We start from the raw sequence: 15,617 nt of genomic DNA, 5'->3' as shown, positions 1-15,617 counted from the left end.
TTAAAACACAAAAATTAACACAGATTGTTTTGTCTCATGGGTGTTGGAAAAATCTGAGAAGTCAAGTGGGATGCTGATACAACTCAGAGGTTATCAACAACAGGAAGCCACTGCATCAGGCTGGTCTCAACCAGCAGGAGGGGAAGGGAAAAGCAGAGTATTTCTCCCCCTCTCTATCTTCCCAGTTGGATGCCAGCTAAAAGCAATCTTAGAGAAATGCTGCCTTTAGGACTCAGCATCACTGGGGTGTAGAAAAGGGAAGGAATGGATCAGACAACAAAGGCCTCAGACTGGCCCCTAAGTAAATCAATTCATTAAGAAACTGAGAACTCAGATCAATTGCTTTCGGCCTATCTTACAAATCAGGAATACACATGGGGAAAACTGGCAGGAAGTCAATTTTGGCTATAGTTTAAGCACAGAAGCTATTTTTCTAGTATTTCTTGCTGATAGATATTTTCATTTCTTGACAGGCTAACTTTTGTATCTATTCCTTGTATTGGTTTCATGCTAGGAGAGAGGAGACAGGGGTCTTATTAGCCACCAAAAACGTTCAACAAGTAATTTGATCATGTTTCGAGTATACCATTGCCATCTTGCCAGTTCTAACAACAAGGGATCTTTGTGGTCATAGATAGAACTGTGAATCTTCAAAATGTGGAGAAAATACTACTGGGCTATAAAATAGAGTGAAATATTATACCTAATACCAGACATCTATGCTTCTAGAGTTCTTCCTTCAGCATCTTTACTTTGAGGGACATCATCCTCAAATCTGTGCCTGTTGCTGATCTTAATGTCCAAACTCAAAGATTGCATTGAGAACTATTACAAATCACTGTAACAGAATGAACTTCCTTCATGAGAATAAATTTTTTGAAAATGTATACCTGAGCCTTGGCTGTCTGGCTCAGTTGGTTGGAGCATCATCCTGTACCCCAAAAGGTTGCAAGTTTGATTACCAGTCAGGGCACATCATAGCTAGGTTGTGGGTTTGATCCCTGGTCAGGCACCTATGGAAGGCAACCAATCAATGTTTCTTTCTCACATTGATATTTCTCTCTCTCTCTCTCTCTCTCTCTCTCTCTCTCTCTCTCTCTCAAATCAATAAATATATCCTTCTCTAGTGAGGATTGTTTTTTTAAAGTATACCTGATCTCTGCTTGGTGTGTTACCACTATCCATTCCTTATTGTCTATACACAGGATAGTAGAGGGTATTTTCAGTTTACCTGTTATCTGAAGGTAATTAGTATGTATAAAAAAGGGGGGAGGTGGTTCCTTAAAGAAAGTTTAAGTAAACTGCTATAAATTCTTTATAAGACCATTAGAATTTTTTTGCCCCATAATAGTGTTATCCAATTATGTGGATAATTAGACTTGGAAATTAGACTTGTCAAGCCAGACTTAAGAAAGAAAAAAAAAGTTAAACTCAATTTAAGAAAGGACAAATAGATATGCTAGATGAATGAGTTATTTACTCCCATTGGGTACTAAATTTAGGTATGACTGTTCTGCACTCAAGTAAAAATAGGGGGGAGAAATATTGGGGGTTATAGAGTTTCTGCTGTTCAGAGACCAAATCTTCACCCTGATGATATGATGATATCTAGTTTAAGGATGACAAACAGGGATGATAATTGAACATAACTCTGATCAAAGATATGGGTAAAATTCCTTTTCAATTTGCCATATGTGCCAATTTTAGCATACTTAGATTTTTTTAATATAAATGCATTTGACTTTGATTTGCCAAATCCTACAGAAATGACCCATAGGGAAGCAATGTTCTGAAATCTGACATCAACAGAAGAGCCATCACTAATTCTGACATTGAGTTTTCCTAAAATTATTGTCAGCTAATAAATCTTTGAGGACATAAAAATAAAAAATCTATCAAATTGTCTCCAGACTTGTTGGGAGGGATATAGTATAATAAAACATAGTGGTATTTTCTTACTTAAAAAGTGAATCATAATTGCTAGAACATTCTTACGATACATTCCACATTGCTCTAAAGCTTACTTTTTAAATTTTAAACAATATTGGTGTACCTAGTCTATTTTTTTTCTTTTACAAAGTACTTTGACAGTATGCTGGACCTAGAAATCCTGCAACTAGGGAAAGTGATTTTGATTGCTTTGAGAAAAATCAAAAAGGAAAATGAGCGGTTTAAAATCGTTAATTTCAACAGAGGTCTATCTAATTGGGGATATTTTGCTGCTAGACAGAATGTTCTGAAACAATTTCAAAAAAAGATCAAGGCAGGTGTTTATAGGGTCACAGGCTAAACCACCAGGTTTGGTCAGGCCTCACTGTTCCAGGCTGAGTCAGAGAACATTAAGAGCATGTTGAGAGGTGGAGGGCAACTCCTTAGTCCATTTACTGTGGGAAGAACTAGATTTGGAATTATTTATCCAGTGGAGAGAGGGTTAGGTAATCCTTAGTTCAGGGTGAGTTTTAGCCTGAAAGGGTAGGATATTAGCCTAGAAAAGTCATGGAGGTTAGTATTTTCAGTCTTTGATTCAGACAGCAAATGAGCAGAAGAACGTATCAGTTAGGGTATCTAGGTTAGAGAGTGTTATTAAAAAGGAGAATTGGAGTGGAAGGCTGAATTCTGGATACTCTGGCTGCTGCTACTGGTCTTAGTAGGTTTGCTTTAAAGAGTCTCAAGCATATATATTGTATATTCCTGTCAGTCCAAGATTTTCTTAACCTAACCTATTCTAGATTAGTGGAAATTCCTGTGGAGATATTTTACTCCAAAATAGCAGAGTGATTTAAAAAAAAAAGACTTTGGTGCATAAGAATAGAGTATAAGGTAAAGATATGGTAATAATAAGTGTTTAAAGAATTCTATATATGATATATATATATATAAAGAGATTATTTAATGACTGAAGGTTGTGATTAAGTATAATCATTTTTTTAAGTACTTTGTAGTGGGTTTTTTTTTAAGATTTTATTTATTTATTTATTTTTAGAGAGGGGAAGGGAGGGAAAAAGAGAGAGAATCAATGTGTGGTTGCCTCTCACATGGCCTCCACTGGGGACCTGGCCTACAACCCAGGCATGTACTCTGACTGGGAATCGAACCTGCGGTGCTTTGGTTCACAGCCTGCGCTCCATCCACTGAGCTACACCAGCCAGGGCTAGTATAATCATTTTTGAAGTTATTTAAAATATGTGAGATTAAAAGTAGAAAAAATTAATGCTATAAAAATATGAATAAATTATGTAAACACAAAAAACATATTTTAGTTATCAATTCTTGCCTCTAAAATCAAAATTTCCAGTCTTGAAGATGACCACAACGCATACAAACACACCATCATGAAATATTTTAAAAAGTGAAAATTTTAATTTTCAGGGAATTCTTGTTGATTTGCAGATAGGAATATGTATAACAAAATCATAAATACAAGGATTGGTTGTTGTACATTTGCAGAACCCAAAAGTGAAGAAGAACAAACAGCCTTTTGCAAATGTTTATCAGTCTTGCCCAATTCTTATTGTTACACTGTTTCTTTTCAAAATTCAATTTCTACTGAGCCTAGGAGTATTTTCTGCTCAGTAGAAAATGATTTTTGTCCAATGAAATCTGAGATTTTTTTACCATAGAAATAGCTTCTGAGAGGGGTAGCCCAGCCAGTGCATCAGTGCCTTGAAGGGCTGTGGGAGAAGGGGCTTCAGCCTTCAATACAGGCATGTGGTGTTTCCTCAGTTTAATGCTATATTATGTAAAGTGCTTTGCAAGGGTGGCTTCAAGGACCACTCTACAAGCACACTGCTGCTCCAGGCCTCTTCTATATGGACAGTTTGAAGCTTCCATTGTCTGAGAGGGTCACTATTGCATCACCTTTTATAATCTGCACCACTCTTTATATTGCACAAAATGGGCTTGTTTGTAGTACAATGGATCAAATCATCATACCTTACTACCAACTGTAACAAATTGTCTGTTACAATGTCATTTTAAAAAAATGATGGACATTTAACTTCTGGCCAAGATGGAGGTATAGGTAGACATACTTTTCTTCCTCACACAACCAAGAGAAGGACAACAACAAATTAAAAAACAAAAAAAAACAGAACTGCCAGAAAAATCAAACTATATGGAAGTCTGACAACCAAGGAGTTAAAGAAGAAACATTCATCCAGACTGGTAGGAGGGTGGACACAGGAAACCAGGGAGGAGACGATGTGTAGCAAGGCAGCAGACGAGGGACAGCAGACTAGGCCAGGCGAGACAGTGGCTGGCAGACCAAGCTGTCCCATGTTTGCATGTGGATATGGATAAGCCAGGAGGAACAATGGGGGAGCAAGACAGACAACACAACCCAGGATTCCAGTGCAGGAAACTAAAGCCTCAAAACCTCTTGGTGTAAAAACCTGTGGGCATTATAGCAGCAGGAGAAACTCCCAGTCTCACAGGAGGGTTTCTTGGAGAAACCCATAGGTCATTGAATGCAGACAAGCCCACCCACCCAGAAATCAGCACCAGAAGGGCCTAATTTGCTTGTGGGTAGTGGAGGAAGTTACTGAAAGTAGGGTGAGAGCTGAATAAGTGGCATTGTTCCCTCTCTGACTCCTGCCCCAGTTATAGCTCCACAAAGGAGCAACGTGGGTTGCTCCACTATGGGGAATACCTAAGGCTCTCCCCTTACAACATAATAGGTGTGGTGAGACAAAGAAATATGGCCCAAGTGAAAGAACAGATCAAAATTCCAAAAATAGAACTGAGCAACGAGGAGCTAGCCAACCTATCAGGCACAGAGTTCAAAACACTGGAAATTAGGATGCTCACAGAAATGATTGAGTATGGACACAAAATAGAGGAAGAAGTGAAGGCTATGCAAAGTGAAATAAAGCAAAACATACAGTAAACCAACAGTGAAGGGAAGGAAACTGGGACTCAAATCAACAATTTGGAACAAAAAGAAGAAATAAATATTCACCTGGAACAGAATAAAGAAACAAGAATTCAAAATAAAGGAGGAGAGGCTTAGGAAATTACAGGACAACTTAAAGTGTTCTGAATCATGGACTGCCAGAAGGAGAAGAGGAAAAGCCAGAAATTGAAAACTTACTTGGAAAAGTAATGGAGAACTTTCCCAATCTGTCAAAGGAAATAGCCTCCCAGGAAGTCCAGGAAGCTCACAGAGTCCCAAAGAAATTGGACCCAAGGAAGCACACACCAAGGCACATCATAATTAAGTTACCCAAGATTAAAGATAAGGAGAGAATCCTAGAAGCAGCAAGAGAAAAGGAGACAGTTAGTTACAAAGGAGTTCCCATAAGACTAGCAGCTGATTTCTCAAAAGAATTCTTGCAAGCAAGAAGGGGCTGGAAAGAAGTATTTGCAGTCATGAAAGGCAAGGACCCACATCCAAGATTGCTCTATCCAGCAAAGCTACCATTTAGAATGGAAGGGCAGATAAAGTGCTTCCCAGAAAAGGTCAAGTTAAAGGAGTTCATCATCACCAAGCCCTTATTATATGAAATGTTAAAGGGACTGGTCTAAGTAAAAGAATAAGATCAAAACTATGAACAGTAAAATGACAACAAACTCACAACTATCAACAACTCAACCTAAAACAAACAAACAAACAAAAAACCTAAGCAAACAAGTAAAACAGGTACAGAATCATAGAAATGGAGATCACATGGAGGGTTGTCAGTGAAGGAGGGAGAATGGGATAAAAGTTACAGGAAATAAGAAGCATAAATAGTAGGTACAAAATAGACAGGGGTAGTTAAGAATAGGAAATGGAGAAGCCAAAGAACTTGTATGTATGACACATGGATTGAACTAAGGAGAGGGCAATGCTGGTGGGAGGGATGGTGCGGGTGGGGGGAAGCTGGTGAAGGGAGAAAAAAATAGGATAACTGTAATAGTGTAATCAATAAAATACACTTTTAAAAATGATGGACATTTAAAATCTATTTGGAACAATATCCATTCTTTGGATTTTTCCAGATTTTGGATATCAAATGGCTTTTTTTTTTTAATTTACTGTTCTGTTTTTAAATATTTTTATTTTTTATTGTTTTCAAGTACAGTTGTCTCCCATTTTCCCCCTACTGGTCTCCCTCACCTCACCATCTCCTATCTCCCACCCTCAATCCTACCCCCTTTGGTTTATTCATAGATCTTTTTTATACATGTTCCTTGACGACCCTTCAGCTGAAGGGTCAGATGGCCTTTTTGAACACAGTGTCAACATCAATTGAGAATAATCCAAGGGAATTTTTGAAAATAAATAAATTTCAAGTAGGATTATTTTCAGAGGAGAAAAAGGGCATACTTTTCCAATAAGAAATACTAGGCAATATTTGGCCAGAAAGAGGACATTTTATGTAAAAGAATAGAGGACAGTAGTTAGAAAGGTCTGGGGATGGGAACAAAGGAGAATTGAAGCTCCAGATAAATGGAGAGACTTGACTCAATCTGGCTGTTTCAAAAAATTCTAATTTTTAGACTCCATTATATTATATTCTATACACCTAGAGAGTCTACAGATGTAATCTCCAAATTACTTGGAGATTTTTATAAATTATGAGACATGTCATAGAGAGTCCAAAAAACTAGAAATGAGTGACAGTCAAAAATTTAATAAATATTTTTGAAAATGTTATGTTGTGTTATGGTTACAGTGATGAGTAAGACACAGTTTCTGCCCTCAAGCAGTTCAGAGCCCGAGTGGGAGAAGGAAGAAAGTGGAGGGCCTGTGAAGAGGAGGTAACTAACCTCCAGGTGGACCTTCCGTGAGATGTACGACTTTGTGTACTGGACATGAGGAAGAGGAAAAACTAACTTTCATTGACCACAGACTGCAGATATGATAAATCTGTAAGAAACCCAGTGAGGCTAGAGATGTTTAGAATTTTACCCCCAAATAAAAGTATCTATTCTCAACTTTCCAAAAGAGAAAACGTATTTGGAAAAGAACAAGTTGATATTTTTGATACCAAGCCCTAAGAAAAAGATCTGAAAAATATTATTAAATTATGTCCAATAAACAATTAGAAAAGATTCAGTATTGATTCATCTTAAACTAATTTCACTTCCTTTTCTGATAGGGTTATAAAAATTCATAGATTAAATGAATTCATTTTATCTCATAAAGTCTTCTAAAATATCCTCTGGGATATAAAGACAAATTGAAGGTCTATGAAAGTACTTGGATTAAAGACAATTTGAAAATACTCATAACTGTTAACTAACAGAGTAGAGAGTCGTGGCATCATCAGGGAATGCTGTTCTGCCCTACTTGATGTCTTACACATCATTTGGGTGAGGATATATAAGATCTTTTCATCCACAGATAGCACAAAATTGAATGAAAAATCAAGATCTGGAATGATCTCAACAGATTGTAATGTTGGGGTACAAATTGACTAAAAAGAAGTCATCAGATAAATGTGTTATGTTTTCCATAGAAATACCATAGCCTGGTAAAAGGCTGGAGGAAATATGGTAGAACACTTTATGTGCTATTTATTTCTGTTGGTGACATGCAGATTCCAGTGTTTTCTGCTGTGGTTATGATCCTATTGAAAGAATATATTCAATTCAGAGTGTGAAAGGGCCACATTTAAAAGAGTTTGATAAACAGTTGCGTAAAACACAGTTGAAGAAAGTAGAGATATTTAGTCTTAGGGAGCATGTCAGTTTATTTCAAGGATATAGATAGGGTTGACATAATCAAATATGTCTTTTAAAAGCAGTAATCTGTCTGCAAGGTGGAGAACAATTGAAGGAGACAAGAGTAAAGATGGGAATACTAGTAAGAGATTGTAGTAATCCAGGTGAGAGGTAAAGGAATAGGAATAGGACAGATTTTATATCCATTTGTGAGATAGAGATTGTGGGGTGTAATGAGGTTGCTTTGGGAAAATACTAGGTTCAAGATGTTGGTAAGGCAAGATATTAAGGCATTTTAGTGACAATCATCAGTCAAGCTCTTAAACATTCTTATCTGGTGTACAGAAAAATTGTGTTTGGAAATAAGGATACAGGAGGTATCTAAATAGAGTAAGTATCACCAGTGATGGACATCTGACCTTTTCAGATCATGGGCCACTGCAACACTAAACAACTCAATTGTTATTTTATACAATTTTTTGCAGCAAAGCAAGTATCATTATGGCATTACAAAGATATGAAAACCAACATTACTTTGTGTAAATTTGTTTAAAATTTCAACACTAGTAAGTGATGGAACCAGACTTAAATTATAGCTGGCATACAATATTGTATTTATTTCAGGTGTACAGCATAGTGATTCAACATTTATAAACTTTACAAAGTGATCACTATTAAGTCTAGTAACCATCAATCACCATTGATATAATTGACTATGTTCCTTAGGCTGTACACTACATACCTGTGGCTTATTTTACAACTGAAAATTTGTACTACTTAATCCTCTTCTCTTTTGGGGGCCATCCTCCCTCCCCTCTGGCAATCTATCAGTTTGTTCCTCTTTTATTTTATTCATTTGTTTTGTGTTTTAGATTACACATGTAAGTAAAATCATAGAGTATTTGTCTTTCTCTGTTTTATTTCAGTTAACATAATACTCTCCAGTTTCATTCATGTTGTCCCAAATGACAAGATTTTATTTTTCATGTCTGAATAGTATTTCAATTTTTACATATGTTTAGATAAAGAAAATGTGGTTATATATACCACGTTTTCAGATGATAGATAGATGATAGGTAGATGATAGATAGATAAAGGATATACGACACTTTCTTTACCTGGTTGTCTGTTGATGAACACTTAGGTTGCTTTTATATCTTGGCTATTGTAAACATTGAAAACCAAAACCACAATGAGGTATCTCTTCACACTTGTCAGAATGGCTATTATCAACCATACAATGAAGAACAAGTGTTGGTGAGGATGTAAAGAAGACCAAAGCCTCATACTCTGTTGGATTATAAACTAGGACAACCACTATGGAAAATAGTATTGAGATTCCTCAAAAATTTAAGTAGAACTAGCATATAACCCAGCAATTCCACTTCTGGGTATTTATCTGAAGAAACCAAAAACACTAATTCAAAAAGATATATGCACCTCCATGTTCACTGCACATTCTAAGGTTTTTAGTGTGTGATTTTTAACTATACTAGAGTGCATATCTGATGAGAATTAGAGCAATGGAAGGAAGAGTTCCACCAGGAAGAAATGTGATGACCATAGCTTGCAACATTTCCAATTTAGGGACTGGAGAGGAAAGGGTACAGTAAAGGAAAAGGAGACAGGAAAAGTACCAGGAGGGTTGGACTCTAGAAAACAGGGAGCAGTGGGGGAGTGGAGAACTTCCAGAATGAGGGAATAGCTAGCATTCTTAAGTTTTAGCGGGAGGATCTGTATGCTCAGTGCTGAGGACAGATCACTTTCTTTACAGCTCATTTGCCTTTTTCTCATCATTTACTCTAATTTTACATGTTTTGTCTTCAGCTCCTAAACTAGATTATAAATTCCTTGAGGGCAAGGCCCATGTCTTATTTTCCTTCTAGTCTCTGTACTGCCTGACACAGAGCTGTATACATAGACTGATATGAAATGTGAAAGTTCTCTGCATGGGGATGATTAATCATCACTAGAAATTTTCCAAAGGCACAGTCTCTAGTGCCAAGAGCACATTTGTTTAAAATGTGCACTTAAATTTGAATGAATCTGCCTAAATGGTGCCATCTGTTCTTAGGCAGTTTCAGAAATGTTTTAATACAATTTTACCTTTAAAAGGACAAACATAGGGGCATGCCTATGAGACATAAAGATGTCCTTAAATAAACACAGAGCAGACACCCGCACATTCAATCACACTTAAACAGCTACACTTAAAGAATGTTTTCTGAGGTTTAAGAAAATTTTAGCTAAGAGGACACCAACTACTACTTCATGCAGAAAATATTTATGAGAAGTTACAAAATTGTAGGCATGGACTCCTATAGCATATTATGGCATTTTAATTACAGACTCCAGAAATATAATTTAATTGATGTGAATCTCTCATTCCTTTGAAATGGGTACACTTTTCCAATATTCACTAATGACCTACAGTTTACTGTGATTTTAGGATATCAGTTTAGAAGCTGAAGACAGCTGTTGGGGATAGTCTCTATGGTTTTAATTTATGTCGATTGTCAACTTGACTTTTATTACAGTACTGTAGGATTTATTGTTGTGTGAAAGTAACAGTGAAATGAAACCCATGTTTAAGTTCTGCAAATAACTTAGTCACGTCCAAAACACCTCAACTTAGGTTCTAAATTTGAGTTTGCGGTTTTACATGCACAGTTATTTTCTGATCCACTTTAGCATGCAAAATCACACACTGGCTAGGTTGGATATAGTTATAGCGGCAACAAGTAATGGATCACATTTTCAGCTTATTTAGCTCACTAGCTACATCATCATTACCAAAACTATGCCAGTATTTTGACATCTGTGTATTTTGCTTATTGGTGTAAGTCAACAATGGTGAATATCAATAATTTATAGAATTTCTGGTTGAAATAGCATCCAAGTATGTTAACCTATCTGCGTATGTGTGCACCCATATGGAGAGTCTTTGGTTAAGTTCCATTTCACAAAAGGGGAACTTTGAATACATTTAGTCATATAAACATTCATTTGAAATATTTTATATAATTTTTATTTTTAAATGTTTTTGGATATCAGAATTTACTTCCAATAATTTTTAAATAAAAGAAATAGGGAGTTGAAGTCTCCTTGTTGGCTTTTCACTTCCATTCCACAAAGAGGCAACCACTATCATTTACTTGCCATATACTTCCAGGCCATATTTTTATTATTAACAGCCTAAGTTATATCACCATGAATAAATATTTTTAGATCATATATTACATTTTTAACTATATAAGTTCTATTATAGTGTTTATTTCATTTTTTAGCTTGTTATTTTTCCTCAGCCTTGTATTTTAGAAATCAGTCTAGGTTAATCTGTCCAAAAGTTGCTTCATTTTAATGCCTCTATAGTTTGATTTATTCCAGCTTATTCATCTTTTGCACAAGAGATGTCCATTCAGGTTGTGAACCTTACACCAATATCTTGCTATCCCAAACAATGTTTCAGTGAACGATCTCTCTCTCTCTCCCTCTCTCTGACTACCTCTCCCCCTTCTCCTCCCTGTCTCTCTCTCCTGATGTACCTGTCCGAGATTTCTCTCTAGGAAATATACCTAGTAATCTATTACTGGGTTGTACATTATAGGCATTTGTAATTTTATCAAATATTATCCAATTGTTTCAGAAAAAGGTTTTTAATTTATGTCCCCACCTGCAGCATGTAAAAGTTCCTATTTCTTTATATTCTTACAGACACTTTTGTAAAACTTTATTTTTAAACTTTTTTTCCAGTACAATGGATATGAATAAAAGAGTTTATTGTTATGGCTCTAATTATCTGGCCTCATTATTTGTGAGTTTAAACATTTTTTTCTAAGTACTTATTGACTGTTTTCAGTTTTACTCTTTATTGGTTGCCTGTTCATATTTTTTCCTCATTTTTTTCTGAGTTATTTGTCTTTTCTTATTGACGTGTGAGTGTTCTTTATTTTAAGTACTAATCTTTTGTCAGCCATATGTATTATAAATATCTTCTCCTAATCTTTAAACTTGGTGGTAGATTTTTTTAAATATATGTTATTGATTATGCTATTACAGTTGTCCCATATCCTCCTTTCACTCCCCTCCACCCCGTATATCTCTTCCATCCACATTCCCCCCTTTAGTTTATGTCCATGGGTCATACATGTAAGTTCTTTGGCTTCTACATTTCCCATACTATTCTTACCCTCCCCTTGTCTATTTTCTACCTACCATTTATGCTACTTATTCTCTATACCTTTCCCTCCTTTCTCCTCCTTCCACTCCCCTGTTGCTAACCCTCCATGTGACCTCTATTTCTGTGATTCTATTCCTGTTCTAGTTGTTTGCTTAATTTGTTTTAGTTTTTGTTTTAGGTGTGGTTAATAATTGTGAGTTTGCTGTCATTTTACTGTACATGTTTTTTATCTTCTTTTTCTTAGATAAGTCCCTTTAACATTTCATATAATAAGGGCTTGGTGATGATGAACTCGGACTTGACCTTATCTGAGAAGCACCTTGTCTGCCCTTCCATTCTAAATGAATGCTTTGCTGGATAGAGCAATCTTGGATGTAGGTCCTTGCCTTTCATGACTTGAAATACTTCTTTCCAGCTCCTTCTTGCCTGCAAGGTCTCTTTTGAGAAATCAGACTGTCTTTTGAGAAAAACAGTCTGATGGTAACTCCTTTGTAGGTAACTGTCTCCTTATCCCTTGCTGCTTCTGGGATTCTCTCCTTCATTTTAATCTTGGCTAAGATAATTATGATGTGCCTTGGTGTGTTCCTCCTTGGGTCCAACTTCATTGGGATTCTCTGAGCTTCCTGGACTTCCTGGAAGTCTATTTCCTTTGCCAGATTGGTGAAGTTCTACTTTATTATTTGTTCAAATAAGTTTTCCACTTGTTGCTCTTCCTCTTCCCCTTCTGGTACCCCTATAATTCAGATGTTGGAATGTTTAAAGATTTCCTGGAGGTTCCTAAGGCTCTCCTCATTTTTTTGAATTCTTGTTTCTTCCTTCTTTTCTGATTGGATGTTTCTTTCTTCCTTCTGGTCCAGTCCATTGTTTTGAATCCCAGTTTTCTTCCCATCACTATTGATTCCCTGTGCATTTTCCTTTATTTTACTTCATGTAGCCTTCATTTTTTCATCTAATTTGCAACCAAATTCAACCAATTCTGTGGAAATCCTGATCACCAGTGTTTTGAACTGTGCATCTGATAGGTTGGCTACCTCTTCATTGCTTGGTTGTATCTTTTCTGGAGCTTTTATCTGTTCTTTCGTTTGGGCCATTTTTTTTGTCTTGACACACCTGTTATATAGTGAGGGGCAGAGCCTTAGGTGTTCACCAGGGTGGGGCAACCCACGTTGCTGGGTTGTCACGCTGCTTGTGGGAGAGGGGTCCAAGAGGGAACTGGCGCTTGCTCAGCTCTCTTCCAGATTTTAGTCTATTCCGCCACTTTCCCCAAGCAAATTGGGCCCTTCTGGTGCTGATTTTCATGTGGGTGGGCTTGTGTACATTCTAGGACCCCATGAGTCTCTCCTACAAACTCTCCTGTGAGGCTGGGAGTCTTTTCCAGCACCTCAAAACCCACAGGTGTTTTCAATTGGTGTTTTGAGGCTTTATTTCCCTGCGATGGAGCCCTGGGTTGTGCCGTCTGTCTCACTCCCCAGTGTCACCTGGTTTATCTGTGCATGAATGTGGGACCTCCGGGTCTGCCAGCCACCTGGCACACTGAGCCCCTCCACAATCTACCACCTTGCTGGGTTCTCCCGCTGCCACCCCACGCCCGGGATCTGCCAGCTACCATCAGTGCACCCGGGGTTTGGCAGTCACCACTTTTTATTGCCGCAACCCCTCTCCACCCAGTGGTCTGACCCTGCCCCTCCTACTGGTCTGGATGAATGTGTCTACTTTAACTCCTTGGTTGTCAGACTTCCATACAGTTCAATTTTCTGTCAGTTCTGGTTGTTTTTTTTTTGTTTCTAGTTTGTTGTTGTCCTTATTTTGGTTGTGCAAGGAGGCACAATATGTCTGCCTATGCCTCCATCTTGGCCAGAAGTCTGTGGTAGATTTTTATCATACAGAAGTTCTTTAATTTTGGATTGTTAGGTCAAATATTTTAAATCAATTTATTTTTGTATCTTATGTCTTATCACAAAACATCCATTACTACTTTGGGTCAATTACAGTATGCTACCGTGTTTACTAATGTAAATGTTAAAGTTGTATTATTTTATCCCTAAGCCTTTAACATGTTTTTGAATTTATTTGTATGTACAGCATGAGGAAGCTATCTAAATTTATACTTTGCAAGATGGATAGCCAGTTATTCCAGCACCATTTATTGATTAGCCATTTTTTTTCCACTGTGGTATGATGTTACCTGTATCCTACAGAATTCCTAAATGACCTCCTTACCTGTTCCTGCACCAGTACCACTCTGTTTTAACTATGATGACATCATGATACACTTTGATATGTAGCAGGGCAAGTCCCCTTCTTTAATTCTTCTTTCATATAATTGGTTGTTTTTATTTCTCAATATTTGCTCTTCTGATTTTTAGAATCAATTTATTTCTTCTGTTCCAGAAACAAAACCTGTGGTGCTTTTATTTCAACTGCATTGAATATGTAGGTTAATATAGAGACATTAACATGTATATTAATTTTATTTCTCACCCATGAAATAGTATTTTAATCCCTAGCATGCTATTTATTCAGGTTTTCTTTTTGTATCTTTGATGTAATTTTATTTTTTTCCTTACAAATTACGCATTTTGATAGGATCATTTCCTTATTATCTCATCATCTTTGCTGCCATTATGGTAATGTTTACTGATTAATTGTTGCTGGATTATTACCAGCAACTTGATTGATTTCGTGTTTTGATCTTGCATCCAGCAACCCTGCTATACTTTTTAGTTTTTAACAGCTTGTATATGCTTTTGCATTTTCTATGTATACCACCATATTTTCTGCTTATAATGACACTTTATCTCTTATTTCCCTATCACTGTGTTTTGTATTTATTTTTCTTGTTTGTTACTTTGGCGGGGACCACTGGTTCAGTGTCAGGAAATAGCAGTGATGCTGGGCATTCTTGTCTATGGGTTGTGATTACAATTGTGTAATGAATTCTCTCAATGTGTCTGTTCTCACTGCTTTCCTGTGATAGCCAGATTAAGCATCTCAACATAGCAAGCCAAGGTTTAAGTATGAATTGTGGTCATATAATGAAATAAAATTATCATACTGGTAAGAGGACCCAAGCTTTGCCTCGTTCAAACTCTTTTCTTACTTTCTAAATTAACCCATCCACATCTGTTACCAAGCATTCAAGATGTGATATAGTAAAACAATTCATTTAAAGGATCTCAACTATAAGTATTTGGGTATTGTGGTGGTTGTTCTTTCTCCATGGACAAGGTTGGCTTCATGGGAAATGTCTTATCAGAAATATAAATTTATATCTGTTGATATTTTCCAAAATATCTTTTTTGTAGACTCCCATGAACCAAGCTTCAACTCGTTCCCATTGCATTTTCACTATTCATTTATCAAGCAAAGAACCAGGATCTGCAACTGTCCGACATGCCAAACTTCATTTGGTGGACCTGGCTGGTTCAGAGCGAGTTGGAAAAACTGGAGTAGGGGGCCAGCTTCTCACAGAGGCCAAGTACATCAACTTGTCACTGCATTACTTAGAACAGGTAAAATGGGCACAATGGGATGTAACAATACCTACCGTTTGTTGACCTTGTATTTTGTATCTGGCATTCTCCTAGCATTTTTGTTCTGTTTTGCTCCTTTTCTTCCTTCATTATGGTAAAATAACATAAAATTTACCATTTTAATAATTTTAAATGTACAATTCAGTGGCATAAAGTACATTGAAAATGTTGTGCAATCATTACCACCATTTATTTCCAGAACTTTTTTCTTTTTAATCATTTTATATTAACATTTGAATACAGTTGTCTCCATTTTC

At 36.6% G+C, this 15,617-nt stretch overlaps 1 protein-coding gene across 1 annotated transcript in view; it reads left to right on the top strand.

Annotated features, from left to right (window-relative positions):
* KIF6 (kinesin family member 6) overlaps nt 1–15,617 on the top strand; it is a 417,010-nt gene that overhangs the window by 127,196 nt on the left and 274,197 nt on the right. Inside the window, exon 7 of the mRNA XM_045842819.1 lies at nt 15,133–15,339. Within this exon, the coding sequence (XP_045698775.1) occupies nt 15,133–15,339 (207 nt within the window). The remainder of the gene's footprint in view (nt 1–15,132; nt 15,340–15,617) is intronic.

The sequence above is a fragment of the Phyllostomus hastatus genome, unplaced genomic scaffold (genome assembly GCF_019186645.2).
Source record: "Phyllostomus hastatus isolate PE091 unplaced genomic scaffold, TTU_PhHast_1.1 phas_contig_40, whole genome shotgun sequence".
In the NCBI taxonomy this organism is placed as follows: Eukaryota; Metazoa; Chordata; class Mammalia; order Chiroptera; family Phyllostomidae; genus Phyllostomus; species Phyllostomus hastatus.
The sequence above is the reverse complement of the archived record's forward strand: the minus strand, read 5'-3'. Positions and strand labels throughout refer to the sequence as shown.